The sequence below is a fragment of the Harmonia axyridis genome, chromosome 6, assembly GCF_914767665.1.
Source record: "Harmonia axyridis chromosome 6, icHarAxyr1.1, whole genome shotgun sequence".
Lineage (NCBI taxonomy): Eukaryota > Metazoa > Arthropoda > Insecta > Coleoptera > Coccinellidae > Harmonia > Harmonia axyridis.
Genome location: NC_059506.1, coordinates 17,305,835 through 17,329,283, shown reverse-complemented (window position 1 = coordinate 17,329,283; position 23,449 = coordinate 17,305,835). Strand labels below are relative to the sequence as shown.

At 32.6% G+C, this 23,449-nt stretch overlaps 2 protein-coding genes across 5 annotated transcripts in view; one reads left to right on the top strand and one right to left on the bottom strand.

The window, feature by feature from the left end:
* Positions 1 to 945: 945 nt before the first annotated feature.
* On the bottom strand, positions 946 to 16,767 carry LOC123682886 (FAS-associated factor 2). Its single transcript, XM_045621692.1, has 7 exons — positions 16,249 to 16,767; positions 15,877 to 16,129; positions 15,573 to 15,756; positions 9,548 to 9,817; positions 4,834 to 4,975; positions 2,538 to 2,711; positions 946 to 2,402 (listed from the first exon to the last, which is right to left on the bottom strand). Exons 1-7 carry the CDS (start codon positions 16,393 to 16,395, stop codon positions 2,223 to 2,225), a joined length of 1,350 nt encoding a protein of 449 aa, XP_045477648.1. The 5' UTR covers positions 16,396 to 16,767; the 3' UTR covers positions 946 to 2,222.
* A 2,216-nt stretch (positions 16,768 to 18,983) lies between these two features.
* The window catches only part of LOC123682885 (NPC intracellular cholesterol transporter 1 homolog 1b), an 87,811-nt gene continuing 83,345 nt past the window's right edge, over positions 18,984 to 23,449 (top strand). For 3 of the 4 annotated variants that reach the window (XM_045621688.1, XM_045621689.1, XM_045621690.1), the window contains exon 1: positions 18,984 to 19,466. In XM_045621688.1, the coding sequence (XP_045477644.1) occupies positions 19,410 to 19,466 (57 nt within the window). In that variant the 5' untranslated portion in view covers positions 18,984 to 19,409. The remainder of the gene's footprint in view (positions 19,467 to 23,449) is intronic. The other variant, XM_045621691.1, reaches the window with a different exon arrangement.

The following is a 23,449-nucleotide window of genomic DNA, read 5'->3' as shown; positions in this document are numbered from 1 at the left end:
GAGCTCTTCAGCCTCATTGAGAACTTCCAAGTCATCGGTAAAAATTGCTCTAACCGACTGAATTTCCCTTGAAAGGATAGTTAAGTCAGCTAGGGAGTGATAGTCCTTATTAGAACCATCATTACCTAGGTTCAAATTGTTGAGTATTTTTTGAGATGTAGGTGTTAGTGCATTAAACGCTTTGGGAGACAAAGGCGATCTAGGGGGGTCATCAGACCCCCCCGGGTTCCAATCCATTAAAAAAGGGAACTCTTATCAGTAGGTAGAGATGACACCAGAGTTAATATAACTGACCCCAGAAAGTCCTACCTTGAAAATTCAATATACCACAAATAATTAGTGGGAATTAAGAAATTTACTCACACAAATATCAATATATGTTAAGATTATTTAATCAATTTAAAGGAAAATTTATAGGAAGCACGCGCTTATGTCAACGGTTAACCTCCGAATCATTTCACTCGATTCTCGTGACCTTTGAGTATAGAGCAATAATATTTTATATTCTATACTCTGTCATTATCTATTCATTTCATTGAAAATCCGATAGGATTTTAATTGTAATTTATTGTGAAAGTTTGTAAAGTCTAAAATCAGTATTTCAATTTTAAACGGCGCCAGGCTGATAGCGGAAATTCGAAAATTTCTGAAGAGCGCCACCTTACAGAACTCTGGTGAAGCAGAACACCAAAGCAACAGGTGGATATCTCAAAAAAATCGAATCAGTACACAAACCAGGGATTCTATGCATCTTAGCACTCTCAACAATAGTTTGGTTTGCATGGATATTTTTTACTTTTCTCCTAAAATCCAAGGTTAGGCTAAACACTTCCAGTGAGATGCTAACTTACTACCAATTTCTGAAGAAAAAGAAATATGAGCATGAGCTAACAAATAATTCAATTTAACCCCAAAATGGTAAAAAACAACTGTAATGTCAAAAACTTTTTCATTTTGAAAAAGTTTATTCTTAAATACATATGTACACTTGTATGGAAAACAACACAACCAATCCTTTTGAAATAGACGACTTAGTTGACATCACGAAGTGCACATTACAGTAAATGCCTTTTCTAATTCAGTTAAATATATAAAAAAATCACCCACAAGTTTCTCCAAAAAACAAAAATTAACAGAAATCCATTTACACAAAACAAAAATCTAGAAAATACAGAGGTTAATGAAATAATTGAGAATTGGATATGTTCAAAATCTACCTTCATTCATTTGAAAATTAAATCATTAATTATTATATTGCATGGAGACTATTTCCAAGCTATTATCTGCTCTAGAAAAAAATAATTTAATAAAGCTTTGATTATACACATAAATAAATACAATTCCATCACAAATTTTACTAATTCAAAACAATTTGAATTGTCTGGAGTCTTCAAACTTAACCCGTTAATTCTTTTTTCATGAATTAATATCCAACTCGCAATCAATGGCGATATAATTTATCAATGTTATTACCATATGGTATATTTAAATATTTTGAAGTTTGTGAAATTTTTATGGGTTGGATTTATCAATGCTTATATTTAGGAGGAATATTTTCGTACTATTTGATTCAAAAAGAAAAAAACTCCTTTCAAGTGTGAAAATCTCAGTCAAATACAACTGACAATTGATTTGAACTAATGAAATATTTGTATTTTTGCAATATTATTTTTAAAATAAATCGAAAGTTTATGCTAATCACATTAATCACTTTGCTATAGTCTTCACATTATTCAACAGCATTAATGAAAACAAATTTATTAAGTGCTTTGATATTGAAAAGACTTAACTTTTAAGAATTTATTTTGCATTCATAATAAATGTACCTTATCTTCATTTATTCTTCTCCAGACTTTTATTTGGTTGATGAACTACTTTCCAAAAAAATATATATGTATATATATAAAGCAACATCATCTTTTGATAGATTCTCAATTAGTTTGAACATATGATTCACTTTTGAAGAAATCAATATGTCACATATAAAATTTAAAACAATAAACACAAACGGAAACAAACAAATTTAGATATATACAGTTATACTGTGACATTGATGTTTATCACAACTTTCTTTGTGAAAATTCACACAAGAAAGGCGATTTTCTCCCCAAGCTTGAAGAGTAATACAAATATGTTATGTTTACAATAATGAACAAAGATAAAACAATGATCCATTGAACAAGATTCTGAACCTCTTGTTTTCTTAAACATCAAGGAAAATCTTATGCGTCAAGATCACTAATGAAAAGAACTTCTTTATTTCTCAGTCCTGCCTCTTCAATAGTTAATACTTTTTCTCCAGGGAATTTAGGCCTACAATTCAGTACACGTTTAGGGAAGTTTGTAGTAATTTCGAATGAATCTGGAGCTTTTGGATGACAGAAGACAAAGTAGAACACTACCTAAAATTCAAGACGAAATAATGAAATACTGAAATCAGTTTCAAAAATGAACTTTCAAGTTTTCGCAAAGAAAAGAAGAATTTGAAGATTTGACATGGTCAGTAATGATCTATCTGGTAATACTAAATATCTTACCTCTAAGGAATGTGTTTTAAGAAACCTCCTGTCTAATCTTAGGCCACAGGGTAATTTGAAAACAACATGTACAGCATCAGGATCACTTGGATCCGGTTCATTAGGTACTTTACTAACTGACTCTATTTTTTCTTTGGCTATGCTTTCACGACGTTCTTCTTCTGCCTGCCTTTCCTGTAACAAATTAAGTTTATTATCAGAACAAAAGATCATAATTTGAAGGAAAAATTAATTTATAAGGATATATTTATAAATCTCAGTATTACAAAAGGAAATGTATACGGGGCATCATACATTTCAGCGTATGAAACATGTTATATATTCGAAGTCAGGGGAAAAAGAGCTAGTCAAATATAGGAAATATACAGGGTGTTCCATTTGAAAAAATGAAGTTGCAATCAATATGTTGCCCACTCTGTATATATTTTAGAGAGGGAGAGAACTTTATTGACTACACATCAAACGACTATCGACCGAAGTCTTCCAGCCATATATATTTTATTTTTTTTGTGAAATCATTTTTAAAAAACGCTAGTCGATTTCGTGAAACTTTTGTAGAAAACATTTATTTGTACCTAGTAACAAAGATAAAGGGGGTGTCGAATTATGTTGAACAACCCGATATATTTGAAATAAACACCTACGAAGAAGCATTTTTACATAAATTTAGAAATGACAACCTATTCCACAAAAACATTAATTCAAATGTGTGCTCGCAACTATACTTCAAAGGAAAAGGTATTAGGTCTTATAATAATTGCAAAATATAAGAAGGCGCCTGAATTCATTTGAACTGACTTTTCTCATGTAATTTAATCACTAAAATTGCCAAAATTAACTATAGTCTAAATAAGAAATTTTTATGGAAAATAACAGATCAATTTGAGATTCTAAATTATTCAATGAAATTTCTATAGGTGCAGAGTATATAATTAGGATTGTTATTCTCAAAAATTAGATATTCGAATAACTTTGCATAGGAACCTTGTTCAGTATAAATCCTGGCTTTCATTTACATTTATACCATCATGCATCTTACCTACAGTTTTATTTATGATATATACTATATTTAATAGTTTTTGAAATCAAATGTTATTGAAGTTAACGTGAAATTCCAATATTGAATACTATTTATTATCTCTGCATAAACCAACTATAAAAGAATAAAAATTTAATTGTGTTGCCAATGTATAGTAAAATGTCTCCAAGAAATAAACTACCCAATAATCTAAACAACTATAAATGCATAATCAATTAACTGAGAGAGCTAAATTATGAAATTAAATAAAAACTCAACTAAAACATGCCCGATCTCAAGAAAAAATTAAAAATTATAACTTTAAACAGTATAGGTGTATATGCACAATTTTTTTTGCATGTATGCAGTAAGCATGGTTAATAAATGTGTGAGGTGCAAAAATCCACATAGGGAACGGAGTTGTCTCGCGCGTATTCGTTTCCTCATGGATTAGAGCACCTAGTAGCGCTAGCCCTATAAGAAACGGAAAATGCATCCTAGACAGCAATATTCAGTTAATGAACTCACTATTCGTGATGTTGTAGACAAATTTGAATTATCTTTACAAGATTCAAGAGTACCAGTAGCAAGTATTGAGCCATACTTGGTACCACATTTAAATTTGTCAACAATGCTACACATATAAGTAGATTGAATGAAAAATGTCGTTCTAGAATTATTCGTATTTTCAAATGAGCACTGATACTTATAAAACAATTTAGCAATGTCAAAATGTTGTTGAAGTGTGTATCTTTTTGATAATGTAATTGCTTAACTTGCTGAACACAAATGACATAAGAAATGTCAAAAAACAATCCACAGAGATGTAATTGTAACTATTTCAAATTGTATCATTCTTATTGGAAAAACCTTTAGTTTCTCAGATGGCATTTATATTATTATCGATATTCACGTAGTGAATGGAGGTAACATAACCTTTTCAATGCCTTCTAGACTAGAATATCAACATATAATTTTTAACCCCTCTCCACTACAGGCACTTCACTATTAACAAAGTTATGAATAATAAAAATTTATTTTCCAAGTGTGTAATAATTATGTTAGGAAATTTACTTGAGGCTGAGAATGTCTGATAGTTGTTAGGAGACCGAAGCCCATCCCAAGCAACATTAATTATTAATGAGATTAATATTGATGTCAATTAGTAAAATTTACTAATGAACTAATTATACCTGTTTGGAGAATGCACCCCCAAATCAAAATAATTTTTTCTTTCTTTCTTCAATAACAAGGATGTATCTAAAAAGTAGTGCTTACTAATGCCAACTGCCTTTCTTGTTCCTGAAGAAATCTACGTTCCTCTTCTCGTCGACGTTCCTTTTCTTGATCCGCTTTAAGTGATTCCTGGTAGGCTTCATCTTGAGTAGCTCTGATAGATCTATTCAAACTTGCCTCAAATCTAGAAGTTTTATTCAATTAAGAGGAGTATTCATATTCATAAGTAATTTCGATTTGAATTGAGTATATCTTCATCAAAAAGCTAATTCTTTAAAATTCAAATTTGAGTTTGAATCAAATCTAATCAACATAAGCTTTTGAAGTTTCCAACAAATAATTAATTTTATATTTGGTTTCAAACTTTCTTTCAACCATTTACAATAGATGTCTTTTCCACTCTCACTTGCTTCAATCAATGATAATAAGACCTATTTAAAAGCAGTAAAAATTTAATATATACATATTATCATTCATTATATCCTCTTTTAGCGCAAAATATCCAAACATTGCAAAAAAAATAACAGAAAATTAATATCCATATTAAACATTATATATAAAAAATGTAGTGACGAGATTCGAACCTCGAAACGTTCGATCCAAAATTCGAATAAAAATATTAGTCAAGTCATGACTAATGATTGTTTTTAGTTGAATGTCCCTTTTTTGCCTAGCACCTAATAAATTACTTATTAGAAAAAAAACTGTGTGTTGTGGGTTGAAAAACAGGAAGAGCCCTGGTCAAGACGGCATTGCAAATGAACTCCTCAAGTACAGTGGGGAAAGATTTATTCAGGATCCTCGAACAACAAAAAATTCTGAACGAATGTAGAACAAGCACAATGATTTTACTCTTTAAAAAAAGGGATGAAAAACAGCCCGAGAACTATAGAGGTATAAATTTGCTTTGCACTATGTTGAAATTAGTCACCAAGGTAATTTCAAATTTTATCAGCGAAAAATCAATAGAATATAATAAACCGGCATTCTTCTGTTTTATAGACCTAAAAAAATCGTTCGACAAGATACGATTAGCTGACGTGGTTCATCTCCTCTATAACAGACAAATACCGAGCAACATCATAAAGACTGTAGAAGATATATATCAAAACAACAACATACAGGCAAAGATAGATAACGAATTAACAGAACCCATAACACTGGGAAGAGGTATAAGACAGGGAGACTCATTGAGCCCGTTACTTATTCAATATTATCATGGAAGAAATTATAAAAGAGTCTGTCAACCGAGAAGTTATAAGATGTGAAATAAAGAACTGAAAATCATATGCTATGCAGATGATGCAGTTTTAATAACAGAAAATGAAGATGATTTGCAGAGGCTTCTACATGTGTTCAACACAATGGCTCAATCTCTTGGAATGATAAGATCCACATCCAAGACCAAGTGCATGACCACATCCAAAGTACCCCTCCGATGTAAGTTGGATGTTAATGGGAGCATTATACAACAAGTGATGAAATTTAATTACTTAGGCATAGAAGTTTCTCGTTTTGGTGAAGTAGAAATGGAAGTACGAACACAAGTGGTTAAGGCAACAAGAGCTGCAGCACAACTTAATGACACCATATTTCGCAACAAATATCTCAGGATAGCCGTATTTACAAGGCCACTATAAGACCCATACTAACATATGCGGCAGAAACAAGACTCGAGACATGTAAAACTCGCCAGATGATGGAGGCAGTTGAAATGAAAATAGTCCGGAGAATAACTGGAAAATCTCTATGGGATAGACAGAGAAGCGAAGTCCTCAGAAGAACTTGCCAAATCGCCAACATCAATGATTGGGTACTTAGCAGAAAAATTCAATGGAATGATCATATCACCCGAATGACAGAGGACCGAATCGTGAAGACCTCGGAAGCGATGGATGGAAGGTATACCTACATGAAGCGAGTTGCGATGAAGAACAGGCATTGAGCCAATATGGACGCTGGAAGAAGAAGAAAAAACAACTGATACTTCAGTGATAACAAATCCAACCTACTTGAAATTTTGTATGTTGATTTATGATAACAATCTAAGTCTTTATTCCGAGTTTCATGTTGATCGTGTCACCAGAACCATAGAAAAGACAGGCGGAATATCGACAAAATCCTAATAATAACAGATCGACTAGATTGAAAGTTAGTTTGTATATGTTGATAATCATTCGAATGTTCATGCCGAATTTCAGAAGGATAGTATCATCAAAACTCATCATCAGGATAAAATAACCGACATCAATGTCATAATAAATCACATCTTAAATGATATACAGGCTGTGCCAAAAGTCCACTTCAAGCCAAAATAGGGTAACAGACTAAGTCATAATAGTTATCAAAATTTTATAAAAAAAAAGGTGTTGTATATTAATACTTATAGATATTCCAAAAAACTGGGGTAATTGATCAGATTCGACTTGGAATTTGAAATAATGACAAAATTACAATTAATAATGTGATATTAATTAAATATTCGGCTCTAAGAACCACAAAGATGTTTAGCATTAAATCCTTTCTATAACTGAGAGGTGCTCAAGGCTCTCGGCCACCAAGCACTGAAAAATCATTGCTTGGCGTCGTCCTTCGTCAAGTCAAGCTACCTACCTTTAGTTTTTACTTGAACTTGGAACCTCAGATAACAGAGCTTGGAACATAAATATATGCTTATTTTCGGATATAACCTAAACTAAAATTATTGTTTTCTGCCATTTTATCTCATCACTTTACTTGAAATAGTAATTGTTCGGTGATAGTAATTATACGTGCTTCTGAAAAAAAAAAAAAAAGACATGGCTGATAGGGGACAAGAGCTTTTAGGGCTTGGTAGAGAAAAATGAGAATATGTACATTAGAGTGTTCCTTATTTTTCGAAATATTTATTTTTTAATGCATAAGTTTTAATTTTGTTTATTCAGTCCTTAAACATTCGAAAATAAATTTTTAGCTCATTTGAAGTACGGAAACCCGTACCGACTTGCATCGATTCGTGTTCATATACGTTGCGTGGAAATAGTGGCGCGTACTCGGGATATTTGTCATTCGTTCATAGTTATTCTTGTGATTAACTTTTATTATTTTACATTTATAAACTGGCATTGGAATTCAGAAGCCATAAAAAAGTATTTTTTCTAGTTGGTGACGCACCAGTATCAATATCAGGCACCGTCTAACAGTCAAGTTCTTGCAGTACTTTTTTAAACATTCGTGAAGCTGAATTGACTGTTAGTGATAGCGCAAATCTCGTCATTCGAGATAATATTATATTTTGGAAAAAAGCTAAAATCCCTTCCAGAGCTGTACCCTTTGAAAAAAAACTTGTGGATCTTCACCATGTTTGGATGGAGTATTAAAAAATTGCAAGATGTTCACAAGCGCTGTAAGGAGTTTCAAAACAATTTAGATAATTTATTCGATAGCACACACTGATGCCTTGGAATGAATGAAAATAGAAGAAGATAAATTATTTTCACAAAAACGAAGAGAACCAAAACGTCCAGGGTGTTTAGCAGGTGTAGACAAAAAGCTATCTGAAAAACAAGAAAGGGTCAGACAGAGAAAATTAACAGAAGAGAAAAAAAACATGAACAAATGTGTTTCGGCAATTTATCGCTATCCCTTACTACTCAAGATTTTATTCAAACGCAAGAAGATGATGATGAATCTACCACTTCTGATGAGAGCAATTAGGAACCCTTGCCATCCACTTCCCAAACAGTAAGTTCTGGAGGGACTATTATCAAAAAGGGAAAGAAAGATTTTATCACAACTAAGTTAGTTGCAGCTTCAAAAAAATGTCAATTAAGCAAGTCTATATAAATACTTTAGACTGCTGTAGAACCACTAGATCTTAGCTATGATGATTGCCGATAAAGAAATCTTTTATTTCACGCATTCACATACAGACTAGAAAATATAGAGATTTTTTTAATCATATGCCTGAAATAGTGATCATTCACTAGGATGAGAAATTATTAGAAGTGAGGAGTTCTAAAGAAGAACTCCTACCAATGGTAATTATATTTGGAGAAAACGAACAACTTCTGACTGTACCCAAACTGGGGAACTGGACTGGACTTTGTCCAATTTCAAAAATACATAAAAAAAAGAATGTTGGATGCGACAACCTTGAGTTATACCGCGTATTGAAGCTGAATTTATGTACTTTTTGAAAATATAAACAAATATTTTAAATTCGAAATACAAAGTGATATTTTTAACCTGAATATTTTAAATGAGAAATAATGAGTCCGGTCCTGGAATATTGAAATGATTAATATTTCTCTGACTTGACCTTGGCATTTGTCAATAACATCCCAAGTTTCAATAAATTCCGCCGATAATTATTTTATTTCCATGAATATGCAAACTCACCCTGTAGTTTTCTAAGAAAAAAAAGAAATTATTTTTTTACAGTCAACCGTACCCACCTAGTCCTACTCTACCTCTGGTAGGAGTAATTTCTCCACAGCACTCTTGACCACGAATTTTAATGAACGCTCGTTATAAAGTGGATTGAGGAAAAGAAGAAGAAGATTTATGTTTCAAGCTCGGTTCCTGAGGTTCCAAGTCTAAGCAAAACCTCAAGGTGACAGCGTGCCGACTTGACAAGGTACGACGCCAAGCAATGATTTTTCAGTGCTTGGTGTGGAGTAACGACTATGAGAAGGCCACAGAGCCTTGAGCACTTCTCAAGAACGGAGTATCAATTAAAAGTTTAAGGTCATTACACACTACTAAATATCCTTACCTTTGTGATCGTGCTTGAATTAAGTTGACTTCAAAATCAGAAACAATTGTTCGCAATCTTTGAAGTAGGGTATTACTGTCATGGAAACCTTCGACCCTGCCCACTACAGTCATTCGGCCTTCTTTAAGAACCAATACACATACAGATGGGAATGTTGACATCCTAATGACTCCCTTAACTCGGCGTCCTTCTTGGGAATTGACCGTACAAGCCCAGTACATGAACTGCGTATTTACATAAGTGATAACATCTGTGTTGCTCAAAGTTTCTCTGAAATTTTTACTTGTTAATAGTGACTGAATGATTGACAATATCTTATCTAAGTTAATGATTATAGTGTTCAGATTGAAACATAGTCTTTCAAAAAAATATCTACAGTCAAAGCAAATAAACTTTTTATAGTATAACTTAGTGTACTAGAGTTGCAATGTGGCTGGTTTTAATTACTCTTGGAAGCGTACGCATCATAACAATCCTAATATCTCCTCATTTTCCCTTGCCCATAAATCAAAACAAAAAAGATAGACAAAATTTAGCTTCACAGAAAACTAGACAATTATAGAAAACAGGATATTTCTATGTATCTTATTGATCTGAAATATCATATTTTACGTCTTTAAGGTATTTCACATTGAACCCAGCCAAGTTCTGTAAAGTCTACAGGACTTTACTGAACATTACAGCAATATTGGATTTTTATGAATAGTGAATGAATTGAAAAACTGAAAATTTAAAAAATTTTTACTTCTGAAAATAAACAAAATTTCTTCGTGTTTTTTTTACAAATAATATATTCATGCTGAAGATTTTGTTCTCTGTAATTAGAGAAGTATAACTCTTTCATTTGAATTGTAAAATGTATGCACAGTGACTATGAGTCACCAACTGAACTCAAACAAAGCCCTGATATCGATACATATTTGCCAAAGAATTTTTTTATCTGTACAGATTAAAGAAATTCACAGAAGAAAAGCACTGGTCCATACTTATTAGGCGCTTTTCCATAGTCTCATGTTATATGGCCTGCTCAATGATGCTCCGGAAGCTAAACTTGTATTCCTGAAACAGAAGAGAGCACTAAGAACACTCGCAGGAATCAACAACACTACATCCTGTAGGGTATATTTCAACTATAAAATACTTACCTTATACTCACTGTTCATTTTCTCGTGCTTACTGCATGTCCATGAAAACATAAATAAATGTAGGGTTTTTATATCGTTGTCTAGGGGTTTATATAAAAAAGGCCGCCGGAACTTAACTATTGTTTATTTACACAATGTACAATTCAAGTCAATTGAATGTACAGCCACTGAACTTTTCGTCTATGGAACTATCGAAGCTATTTTATTCCGTCTAATTGTTAATAGTCTAATTATCGAATTATCTAACTCGCTGCGTCTACTCTTTTACGTCGAATTCTATGCGTCTATCACGTCGAATTATTTAACCTTTCCCGTCTCGTCTCTAACGTCGAATCCTAACTCTGTCCGTCTACCATCTTACGTCGAATTCCCCCTCGTTGGTCTGTATCGTACCTCAGTCCTTAAGTTTCAAGTACCTCTTCCCCTTACGTCTTCCTATATCGATAAATCTGCATAGGGCAACCTTTTAGGGTCGATCGTGTAGTTCTCGTTTCGTAAAGTCAGTAGCGTATCATTCAGTCGGGTGTTAAGAATTTGGATCCCACATAAATATACAAAGCGGTGAATTCCATCATTACTCTACACGAAATAAAGAAGACCTTTCAATTCCGTACCACCTAATCAAGCACACACAAAAATCTACAAATTATTTAGCTGGAAAACTGTAAAACGACCTCCCAGTACAATATAGAAGGATGCCTAATTTCAAGAAGTGACTCAGGGATTTCCTGATATCCAGATCCTTTTACTTGGTAATGAATTTTTCTCTGATGAATTCCGATAGAAAACAAGGCGAATTTTCTGTGGTATTTTGTTTTGCTTTCTCTCAATTTTTTTTAAATGACATTTAACTGTTACTTTATTTATGTAACTTTTTGTGAATAAATTTGACGAAGTATCATAAGTGGCACCATACATTTTTTACAGGAACAACCTTGTTTTGTTACAGCAGGAAGCATTTATGTAAGGTACTCCCAAATATTATATAACCTAACCAAACCATATTTCTAGGGCAGCCCCGAGACCTGTGAAAAATTAAATTCAATGTGGTTGCCTTTGGCATGTTGATGCTTCTCTTGCGAAAAAGCTGATCTTATTGTTTGTACTGTAATTTCCTCTGCATATCTGGGTTATAAAATTTGAACTAAAACTGAACAACCCATTACCTGAATTAGTTGGTTACGGATCTTGTTATTTCCGAGATAGATTCAGGTTTTATCCTGTTCATTATCCATTTTTATGAGGTTCAAACAGCTCAAAACTAACAGAAAAATTCAATAATTTTAGTTGTAAACTTATGCACTGCCACAACACAAATGATGATAACAAGTTGTTAAGTGTGAACCCATTTTGACTACCTTAAAGATCATCTTATCTTTCTTGTATCGAGAAACATACCTTAACTGCAATTGCCTGTCGTCCATGTCAACAGTGACATGTCAGTACTCACTGAATAAATAAAAACAGGTTGACAAATCACAACACATATCTAGTGTAACAGTGTGATTTCTAGAGGGCACTAGTAAGGTAAAGGCACCAATGCTCGACACTATAAGGAGAACATAAACTTCATTTTAAGAAAAAAAAAAACTTTACTGCAATAGAATATGAACTGCTTCCAAAATTAATACAGTGGACCATACAAAATATTATTTCACGATTTAAACGCCTATAATCCGCAGAAAATGATTCGAAATATGTATATTTTTCAATTATGTCTGAGTAACCTAAAGATGACACCTCAAAAAACCTATATCACCATTAGATGACATTCTACTGACCAATAGTGGACATTATTAATATGAAATAAACATTTTTGTGATAACTGAACAAACTTTAATATCAAAAAATTAAAATTATCTCTCTCTAATATATCATCTACTATATCTATTTAATATTTTATCCATCAACCTCTAAAGGCTTTGAAAATTTGTACTTGATTCTCTCACCCATTGTAATCATCTTTGGTACCTCAAGGATTTCAATTATTTGTGAATTACTTATATTACTTATATCTTTTTCATTTTCTTTAAATAAGGTTTTAGACTCATCACAAGTTTTCATCGCCATAACTTCAATATTATCCCTTTTAGTAATCTTTTGAACTATACAAACATATTTATGAAATCTTTTCTTCCCAGGAAACTTAACAATTACGTAATCACTCTGTTTAATTATTTTGCTTATGTCCTGATATTCTTCTCGCTCTACACACTCATTTTCATATATCATCCATACTATTTCCAGACTCTAACCATTCTTCTTCATCACTGGAACTTCAATTCTTCTATTTCAATCTTTTTCTTCTCCTTGCTCTCATGGTATTTTTGCCAAGCTACAGACAATATGACGGAGGGGACTCTTTCTTTCTTCCGCTTTTTTGAATTTTCTTTAGGTGTTGGCCAAAACAAGGCCCTTTTAAAGGGACTAGGTATTACCATATCAGATGAATTCTTTGAGGGACCTTCTTGTAGTATGGATTGTTTTGATGCTTGTGGCAATATCATTGAACTTGTACTCACGTTTTCCTGATGCGAGATGTTTTTTTCCGGTGCTATGTTTTGATTAAGAGGGGTTGAAGGTGAGTTTTGTTTTGATGGTGACAGAAGATTGTGCGAAGAGTTTTTTTTGGGAGTAAAGACATCTGATGTATTATTCGGTGGAGGTATAATTTCGAAACTTGTGGTATGATCTGGCATTGGAATGTTTGAGTTGTTTGTCAAGTCAGCATGTGGTTGCAGGTTTTCTTTGTTTTTTTTCAACATTTCTTTGACGTTCTTATAGAATTTGAATAAACTGATGTCTTCAGTGGCGCCAATCCATTCATCACAACCTTCAAACTGTTGAACTTTTTCTGTTTCAATGTATTTATTCAAGAATTTCAGTCCAGTTTCCAGTTCCTTGATTTTTGCCATTTTTTGTAACACATTCAGATCTTCAATTGGGTCCTTCGACTCACAACACACTTCATCAGGATTCCATGGTGAAAGGCCACACTTACGAAAACCATTTTTGAATACTTCAGGTGATAAAGTTTCTTTCAAAACTTTATTCAATAATGGGCAAAAATTAACCTTGCGCAAAACGGGATTATCAATATTATCCAAACGCCAGGAGTGAACTGCGGTTTTCCATGCGCCCTTCAAGCTTCTGAACACAGCAACATCCATAGGCTGTAGTAAATGCGTGGCATTAGGAAAAAGAGCGATTAATACAATTCCATTATCTGAGCAAAATTTACTGAGGTGGAAAGAAAGGTGTGATGTATGGCCATCGATGAAAAGTATGATTGGTCTTCGAATATTATTGTCATCTAACCATTTAATGAAGATATTGCAAATGTATTCATAGAATGTTTCCATCGACATCCATCCATTATCAGAGCATCCAATACCCCAATATTCTGGAACTGACATGCTCAATTCTCGCGGTATTCTTTCATATTTGAAAATAACCATAGGAGGTAATACATCTCCTGCTGCATTTCCACCTAAAAGTATGGTGTAGCATTCTTGTTCATCTGAATTGACCTGCTGGTAAACAGATTTTTCTCCTTTAGCTGCTAAAACCTTATTGCTTTTTGGATTCAGGAAGAAAGCCGTCTCATCCATGTTAAACACTCTCTTAGGTTCGTTTAAGATATCATTGTAATTGTTGTTATGAAGGTAGGTGTCCACTTCTTCAAACCAATTTTTCAACTGAGACGTTGTTACTGAAGCTTGGAAGAAGTCAAATTTTGGGGTTATCTTGCAATAAGATCAGGGTGACGTTTCAAAAAACTGCTGTACCATTTTTTGCCAGGCCTACCGCCTCTGAAAGAGGCCTCATTTAAATCATCTACAATTTTCTTAGCACTGTCTTGTAAATTCTCCTTGCCTATCGGGAATCCTTGTTTCACCATTGCTTTTGCCCACTTTACAAGCATATTTTCGGTTTCTTCCGAAAGATAGCACGTTCCTCCCATCCTTCGTTTTATCGTTGTTTTACCCCTTGCCTTGTTCAGTAGAGTCACCCTCGGCACACCAAATTTTTTCGCCGCTGTGGAAGTTGGCACACCTCGCCTGCATTCTTGGATGGCTGCTTCCATATCCGCTTCAGTGTAACGAAACATTCGTCCTTTGACAGGTGGCATCTTGATCAGTCTGGAGGTTGAACATACATAATAAGGTGTAGGACCAATAGTTGACACAATGTTTTCCCCAATAGTTGACAACCTGTCTACTATTGGATGGAGTGGTTCAATATTGTTGAAAACTTTACAGCGCTTTTTAGGTCGGAAATAGTGTTAATAAAGGCACAAACCTGAGCTTAAATATGGATTGTTATGTTATAACAATAGTAGACATGCGTGTCATCTTTTAGGTATATTGGCCATTTATGAAACCAATAATGGACAGTCTTTTTTTTTTGAGAAAAATGTAATCAGAACGAAAAAGAAGTACCCTAATATGTAAAGAATATAAAAATGATAGCAACTAAAAAAGACTGAAGCAGAAACGTCGTAATAAGCTAAATTGAAACATACCTTCAATGTTACACTATCCTTAACCAAGAATACAAGAAATGGCGGTAAACACGTTCACTGCGTCATATGTGAACAACAACTGAATCCATTTTGAATTTTTAAACGGTTAATGTGTTATATGATTTCGCCATCGTGACACAGATGGCACTAGGAGTCTCAGACACAGAAATTATGGCTTTATAAATAAAAACAGTCTTAATATAAGATTTTTTTTCGGAAATGTCTTCCTTTGGTGCACTGTCTAGCTTTGGTGCCTTTACCTTAGTACAAACAATATCAAGTAAAAGCCTCTATTTAGGAAGTTTTTCATTTTAATTATATTATTATAGAAACATATGAAGCAAGATATTCTTACCTACAGAATTTTTCAGCTTCTGCATAAGAACTATTGTGCAAGTAGACAAGTAGGAAGCGTAACTCTCTCTTTGCATCATTGAGAACTTGAGAGAATGTACCTTGGTAAAATACAGGATGTGTATCACAGATTTTTTCATCGTACTCCTGAATGAATTCTATTACTTCTTGTAGAGGTTCAATTCCTAAGAAATAAGAACGAATAACATATAAATAATTGAATTATAATTTTATAGACTAAATAATTGAAAAGAATTAGTAAATATGAAATAATAGTGGTCAGTGGCATATTCTGTCGTACTTACTTCTTTGATTTTCAATACCTAGAAGTCGCTGCCCTATTTGAAGGAATGTTATTATAGTATTATAACAAATATTATAAAAAAATCCTATTAAATTTTGAATGAATCCGCGCAAACCACTGCCAGATCCATCTGAAGGAGGAGTATAATAAATATGTTGTCCTAAATGATCAGTAACTACAGCTGGAGGTCTGCTCTCAGAAGCATACACAGATGGCCTTCCTTCCCGCATATTAAGTTGTTCCTGCACAGCCACCTGAGATGGAAAATAGAATTTTTTTAATAGTATTTCCATAATACCTGACACATAATCAAAATATGAAACTTGGTTCAGACCAACATCATTTTTTCAATGAGGAAAACACAAAAATTTACCTCAAGGTTCCACTGGTGTCTCTGGAGAACATCTCTACAGACAGTGATGTCTTCTATGCCAGTTAAATCTTGAAATTGCAGTACTTTTTCTGTTTGATCAGATGTAAGCCCAAGACTTGCATTATCTCTCATGAAGTCCATTGCCATTATGCACGGGAGAGAATATACACAATCACATCAAGTTGAAATTAATAATACTTCTATAAATACTTGAAAAACTCAAACCATTCAGTTATTTACATGAAATTTGGGGGAAAAACTAACTTTTTCAATATCCACAAGAATCAGAAATACATATGTCGCCCTTGCTTTTTGTGTTTTAATTCACATACGTCATTAACGTCATTAATTTATCACAGAAATACAAATAATGTACGATCGGAATTATTAATCTTGGGCTTCTGTAAAATTTAACTTTCTGTAATTCTTCTGATAAATAATTTTCTTTCAACATATGAATATCATATTCTACGTGTTTACCAATAATATTATTGTACTTAGGGCCGAATCCACAGTTTACCCTTAAATCATAAGCTCCCCTTAAATTGCTTAAGCTTCACTTAAAGCATTCCAGTATTCCACCGACCGATAAACGGACCTTTAAATCGCTCTGAATTTAAGTGTACAGTCCATTCAGGAATTATTGACATCCCGGGTGGCTTTGGAAAATCGAAATTAAGTTGGTACTGGCTCATTCAGTAACATTTCGAATTGCAGATTTCGGGTTGGCATTGGAAATGTCATTGACAGGAGGTTAGATTTCAGTTTGTTTGTGTTAATGGTTTTGATCGAAGAAATTTTGAAACTTAAAAGTTGTATCAATTTCAAACACACATTGATTAGTTTATTTGAGTATTTCTCACAGTACTGTTTGAAAAAAGAAAAAGGCAAGTCATTACAACCTGGATTATTAGTGGAAGAAAACCTGTGCAATACGATTTCACCTTCAAAGAATCATTGAATGATTTTATTGTTACCAGAAGCCGAGCCAAAAGCAACCAATATATCAGCCTGGATGAAATTTGACCAAAAAGCATCTGGATTTTAATCAATCAAAGACAACATTACATAAACTTAATTGGTGACAAGTTCAAACAGTTAATAAAAGGAAAATTCTTATTGATAAACATCAAGAATCATTGTAAAATGCACATTTTCAATGAAAAATAACAAAAAACTGAAAAATACGAGGGGGCGTTAAAGTAAAGAATTACCGAAACTTGGTTATTTGAAAATGCCAACATTATTCAACAGTGGACTCTAGAAAGAAAACAGAATGTTTTTCAAGTATATTCAAGGGTAAAAGTAGAAGGAGCACTATTTTGAATGCTGGATATTTTGATTTTTACCTGGATGTTTTGTTTTGACAGTGGTGATTATGAGGATTATATAAATCTATGAAGAGAGAATTATTTTATAATTGGATTGCTAAACAAAGTCTTGGCATTGCATCTATAGTTTATTTATATTCTATATTGAAATTAAGCATTGTTATATCTGTTTTTTGTTCTTCAATGAGTAATCCAAAAATCTAATAAATTCCAATTATAGAATTTTTACTGAGTATTTAATCAAAAAATATATTCAGAAGAGTAACTTCCAAGAATTTCTTCACCTCTTACCCACTTGAAGATAATAGAATGCAATAAAATTTTGAAATTCACAAATTAAAAATGATTTCATGCAAAAATGCTTTTAGTGAGTGAGTTAAAGCTGTTATGGGAAAAATAATTTATGTAATTTAACAGAAACTAGTATAAAAGCATTTCAATGAAAATCAGAAAACTTGAGTACAAATAGTACCTATATTTCTCATACAAGTTTAATCAATCATTCATGTTATGAACAGTTTCAATAAATAGTGACTTTAGAAAGTAATTTACACATCGGCTGATAAATTGGTTCCAATTCTGAAAGTTACAGTACAACTGTGATGTCAAAATTTTTCATATACTAAATGGATTCTTTGAATTTTATTTCTGTCTTATTATGATATGGCTCTTCCATTCACTAAGCTACACTATTTAAATTTATCAACCAGTTTTTTCTGTTTTCTTCACCAGTTGAGACATCACAGTTAAAATGATCCATAAGAGTTATTTGATAAGAATTTTGCAAGCAGGTTGGTATCCAGTGTCCATCAGTAATGCAACAATTTTTGAAGAGCCTTTGGTGAAAAGGAATATGCATATTTTAATGATCTTCAATGGGATCTTTCATGGGCGACTCTTAAATGAATAGATATCTCTTCATTGGATTTCCTTGAAATGATATAGCATTTCACTATATTTTTCTTCTTCTTTATGTGCCGTCTCCTTTAAGAAGGTTTGCTATCATCAGGGCGATTTTTACCCTTGAAGTTGCGGATCTGAACAATTCAACAGAGCTACTGTTGTACCACTGCCTTAGGTTGTTCAACCAGGAGATGCGTCTTCTTCCTATACTTCTTTTCCCCTGTATAATGGTTTGCAACTATATTTTTACGTTATATAATCTGAATTTTAATTTATGGAATCATGACTGTATGCGTCCCTTCGTAATAATCGTAATTTCGAAAATTCAGGATCTTTCGGATACAAAAATTATGAAAATAATTTAAACTGGTTATTTCTATGATGAACCATAGCAATTTTTAGTGATATTTTTGTAACCAGAAATAAAGCCGCGACTAGACGTTCATGGCCTACTTCGATGTCAATAATTCCTGAATGGACTGTAGACATTTTCTATCAAATCAGATATTACTTTCCTAAGCTCCACTTCATCAATCAATCGTCGGCATAATATCACATTATAATAGTTTTCTGTGTACATCATTGATAACTTTGAACTACTAATCGATCTTTCTGTTATGACAGCAGCTGACTTCTTCGACGCAGTCGCTCTCAGTTTAAATAGAACTGACATTACATTTGTTAGTTTTCCAATTCCTACAATTATGCACCTTAGGAAGGGCAATAAACATACTTGATGATATTTTGTAAAGTGTAAGGTGATAAAATAGTGTAGTGTATGGGATGACAGTCATAGCATTCGTAGCTCTTCTCAGAAATAATTGGGAAACCCCAACATATCTCCTATTTTCTTACGTGTGAATCAAATGAATTGTCTGGTTGAAAACAAGATTTTTAAAGCGTAGCAGATATTTATTTATCGGAAAAATGATTTCATTTAAAACATTGATTGTGTTTTCTTGGACAGTGTTAGTTATTTGTAAGGTGAGTCGGTCTGTTGTTTGATATTTTCATGTACAATTTTTGCTCGTCTGGAATTTGTATTACTTTAAAAATTTCAATATGATTTGATTTTGAAAACATATTGCCATTTCGTCTTACCAGTAGAACATAAAAGTCGAGGTATTATGCTCAAATACCTATGCAATATATATTTTCACCAATAAATATTCTTGTAAATTTTGAAGTGAGGTAATGATGTATATTAGGTCATTTGGATCTGAAGGACTCGATTTTAATTTGAAAAGTTGTCAATTTTGGTGAGAATTCGTGAATTCCTAAATCCAAAAAAACTTCGGAATCTAATACCTAAAACGTTTTTGATTATTATATGTTTTTAAATCCTTATTTATGCACTAATTTTCAATGATTGTTCCTGTCTCTTCTAAGCCTTTTAGCCAGTTCGTAATTTTTATTGTATTCTATGTAAGCTTTTTTATTGTGTTCTTTGTCATTTAATTTTTTTCTCAAAGGTTGAATAATAAGAACGTTTATATTCGAATCCGTCTTGTGACAGATGCGTCCAATCTGTGTTTTTGAAGATGGACAATTAATAAGGTATATCATTACCCAATTTTTTTCATTCAATACTATACGAATTACAAAATTTTCAGACTACTATGATCATTTCAAACTTAGTGTTATCATTATTATTGCAAGGTTGCCTATTTTGGGTCACCCTTTTGTAGTACCTAAGTACCGAAAATATTTTTTCTCTATATAACAATATACGAATCTATAGTGTTGTCGAAAAAATCGTTTAGGAATTGGTTATTTAATTTTTCCATTAATGTTTTGTTTTGGAAATTGATGTTTACGGTCGATTGGTCCAGCGGTTAGGTGCTAGTGCCCTTAAATCGGAATTCGGGAATGAAGTAGAAGAAATTTTCTGGTTACGAGGGATTTTCCTATCATTTACTGTTGGGTAGAAAAATATTCAGTGCTGGGTCTAATGTGGCGATAGGATACATTGACAAAGATCATAACCTTTTTTTTTAACTTAAACAAGCTTAAAGCCTCTGTGAGGTCTCGCAGAGATCTAGGATAGGATATTCGAGATGAGAACATATTTATAAAAATTACTGTGGTGAAATAGAAAAAAAAAATTGACATCTATAACATTAATAGATTAGGTAGGTACCTATCTATTGAATTTCAATGTGATGATGATACTTTTGAGCATGATTGTATCATTTGAACAATTTTGGGAATGGATGGGTATTACATTTTAAATTTGTTCACTTAGATAGGTCCTTCTTGTCAGTAATATACAGTACAATACATGGTGAGGTAAAAAGCAATTATAATAAAAGGCTTTATCAACTTTTTCCAACAATATTAAGTGGGTTATATTCGCGGATTTATTTCATTTTGCCTTTGCAGTCTTGGCTTAAAAAATATTCGTATGGTATTTATTGTATTATTTATCTTACTAAACAGTAGCTATTCATTTTCCGATTCATACATAAATTATTAATTCACCAAAAACATAATGCTTCTCCGAATATGTTCAATTAGAAACCATTAAATTTGAATCCCTCAACAATACCGGTCTATTTAATTATATCATTCACAAATTTATGATATAAATTCAGTTCTGTTTGACCAAGACCAACACAAATTGTATAAAATCACTCAAAAGGTTTACTCATTGGTGAAAATGATACCATTAAACGTACTCTATACAATGCAATTGATATACTATAAGGTTAATGCTGGAATTGAATAGAAACTGATAGTCTTTATGGATATAATCTCCTATTTATTGTGAGTCTATGATGACATATTGATGAACAATTGGTTCTGGCCCTGTTATTGTTATTTTTTCATTGATTCATTAATTATTCGATAACGTAGCATGGGGGTTACTGCTCAAATAAGTAAAGATTGATGGTTTAACAAATTGTGGACCTATTCTTAAAATATGCAGAACTCTGCAACATGAATTCAATATTTGGATCCAACTCTGTCCTCTTTTTCACAATCGGACCGGTCGTATTTGATGTTTATCAGCCATTTTACAGTCATTGCTAAATGTCAGTTGACATTTGTGCAATATTCTGTTATGAAACTGAAGTCATAACAGGAAGAAGATATATTTCCTATGTGTCATAGAAGATACAATGCAGAGAACACTTCATTGATTGGATTCATTCATAGTCATTGAAATTTAAATATCAAAAACAGGTTGTTCTGTCGTTCAAGACAATGTAATAAGATTTTTTCTCTAATTCTGTGGTTATTCCGTTCATTCTTCCACATCTTGTAGAACAAAATCGTGCGAGAATATATCAGAAACGCACAGTTTTCATGGTTACATTTTATTATTCTATGTTGGTACTCCGAACTTTCCGCCACGGTTTTATCTGTCAATTCATTAATTTGCCTTAAAGAAATCAGTTCTGCCAACCAACATTTTTCAATTCAAAAATCACTAAAATATATAAAATATATTTATGAAAATATTTCATTAATTTCAATAAAAATGCAATGAATTAGAGAAAATAATGTACAATACTCGTACAGAAGGCTCATTCTACCACTCGTTCATTCCAAAACTCGCCACTTCGTGGCTCGTTTTTGAATTTTGAACTCGTGGAAGAATATCAATGCCTTCTGCACTTGTATTATAAATAACTATTCTCTAATTCTGTGGTTATTCCGTTCATTCTTCCACATCTTGTAGAATAAAATCGTGCGAGAATAAATCAGAAACGCACAGTTTTCATGGTTATATTTTATTATTCTATGTTGGCACTCCGAACTTTCCGCCACGGCTTTATCTGTCAATTCATCAATTTGCCTTAAAGAAATCAGTTCTGCCAACCAACATTTTTCAATGCAAAAATCACTAAATTATATTTATGGAAATGTTTCATTAATTTCAATAAAAATGCAATGAATTAGAGAAAATAATGTATAATACTCGTACAGAAGGCTCATTCTACCACTCGTTCATTCCAAAACTCGCCACTTCGTGGCTCGTTTTGAATTTTGAACTCTTGGAAGAATATCAATGCCTTCTGCACTTGTATTATAAATAACTATTCTCTAATTCTGTGGTTATTCCGTTCATTCTTCCACATCTTGTAGAATAAAATCGTGCGAGAATAAATCAGAAACGCACAGTTTTCATGGTTATATTTTATTATTCTATGTTGGCACTCCGAACTTTCCGCCACGGCTTTATCTGTCAATTCATCAATTTGCCTTAAAGAAATCAGTTCTGCCAACCAACATTTTTCAATGCAAAAATCACTAAATGATATTTATGGAAATGTTTCATTAATTTCAATAAAAATGCAATGAATTAGAGAAAATAATGTATAATACTCGTACAGAAGGCTCATTCTACCACTCGTTCATTCCAAAACTCGCCACTTCGTGGCTCGTTTTTGAATTTTGAACTCGTGGAAGAATATCAATGCCTTCTGCACTTGTATTATAAATAACTATTCTAGTTGCACCAAAATCTGTAGAAACATTTGAATGCAAATCTATAGATCTGCAGATCTATCCGTAAAAATCGGTAGATTTATCGGAAAATCTGTAGAAACGCTGGTTCAGGCATATTCCCTATATTTAGTGCGTTTTTATGGATAAAAATATCGAACAAAAGATTAATTAATGAAAGCATACCTAGCAAACCTGGTGAATTTTATTTGATTGTTTTTATAATTCTGCACTACCCAAATTGTAAATTAGATTTACTATCTGTAAATGTGATGAATAAAATAAGTGATTATCTAGATCAGCCACTTTACTTTTTGGGTATAGATTCTCAAAATACCAAAAAATTCTCCGTTGGAATTTTGGGGTAAATTTATTTATTTTTGATTTGATAACTACACTATTCTACAGCCGAGGCCAGTTATAGAATGCGAAAATCAATATTCAAGAAATGAAAGCCAAACATTATATTTAAATATACTGAAATTGAATGGAAACAGGCATGAGCGAAAATCTCA

Bases quoted from the DNA above. Each gene is read 5' to 3' on its own strand.
- LOC123682886 (XM_045621692.1), bottom strand. From the start codon at position 16,395: ATGGCAATGGACTTCATGAGAGATAATGCAAGTCTTGGGCTTACATCT. The intron at 15,757-15,876 runs GTAAGTACGACA...CTTATTTCTTAG, and splicing joins AGGTATTGAAAATCAAAGAA to GAATTGAACCTCTACAAGAA. The intron at 9,818-15,572 runs GTAAGAATATCT...TAAAAATTTCAG, and splicing joins GAAGCTGAAAAATTCTGTAG to AGAAACTTTGAGCAACACAG.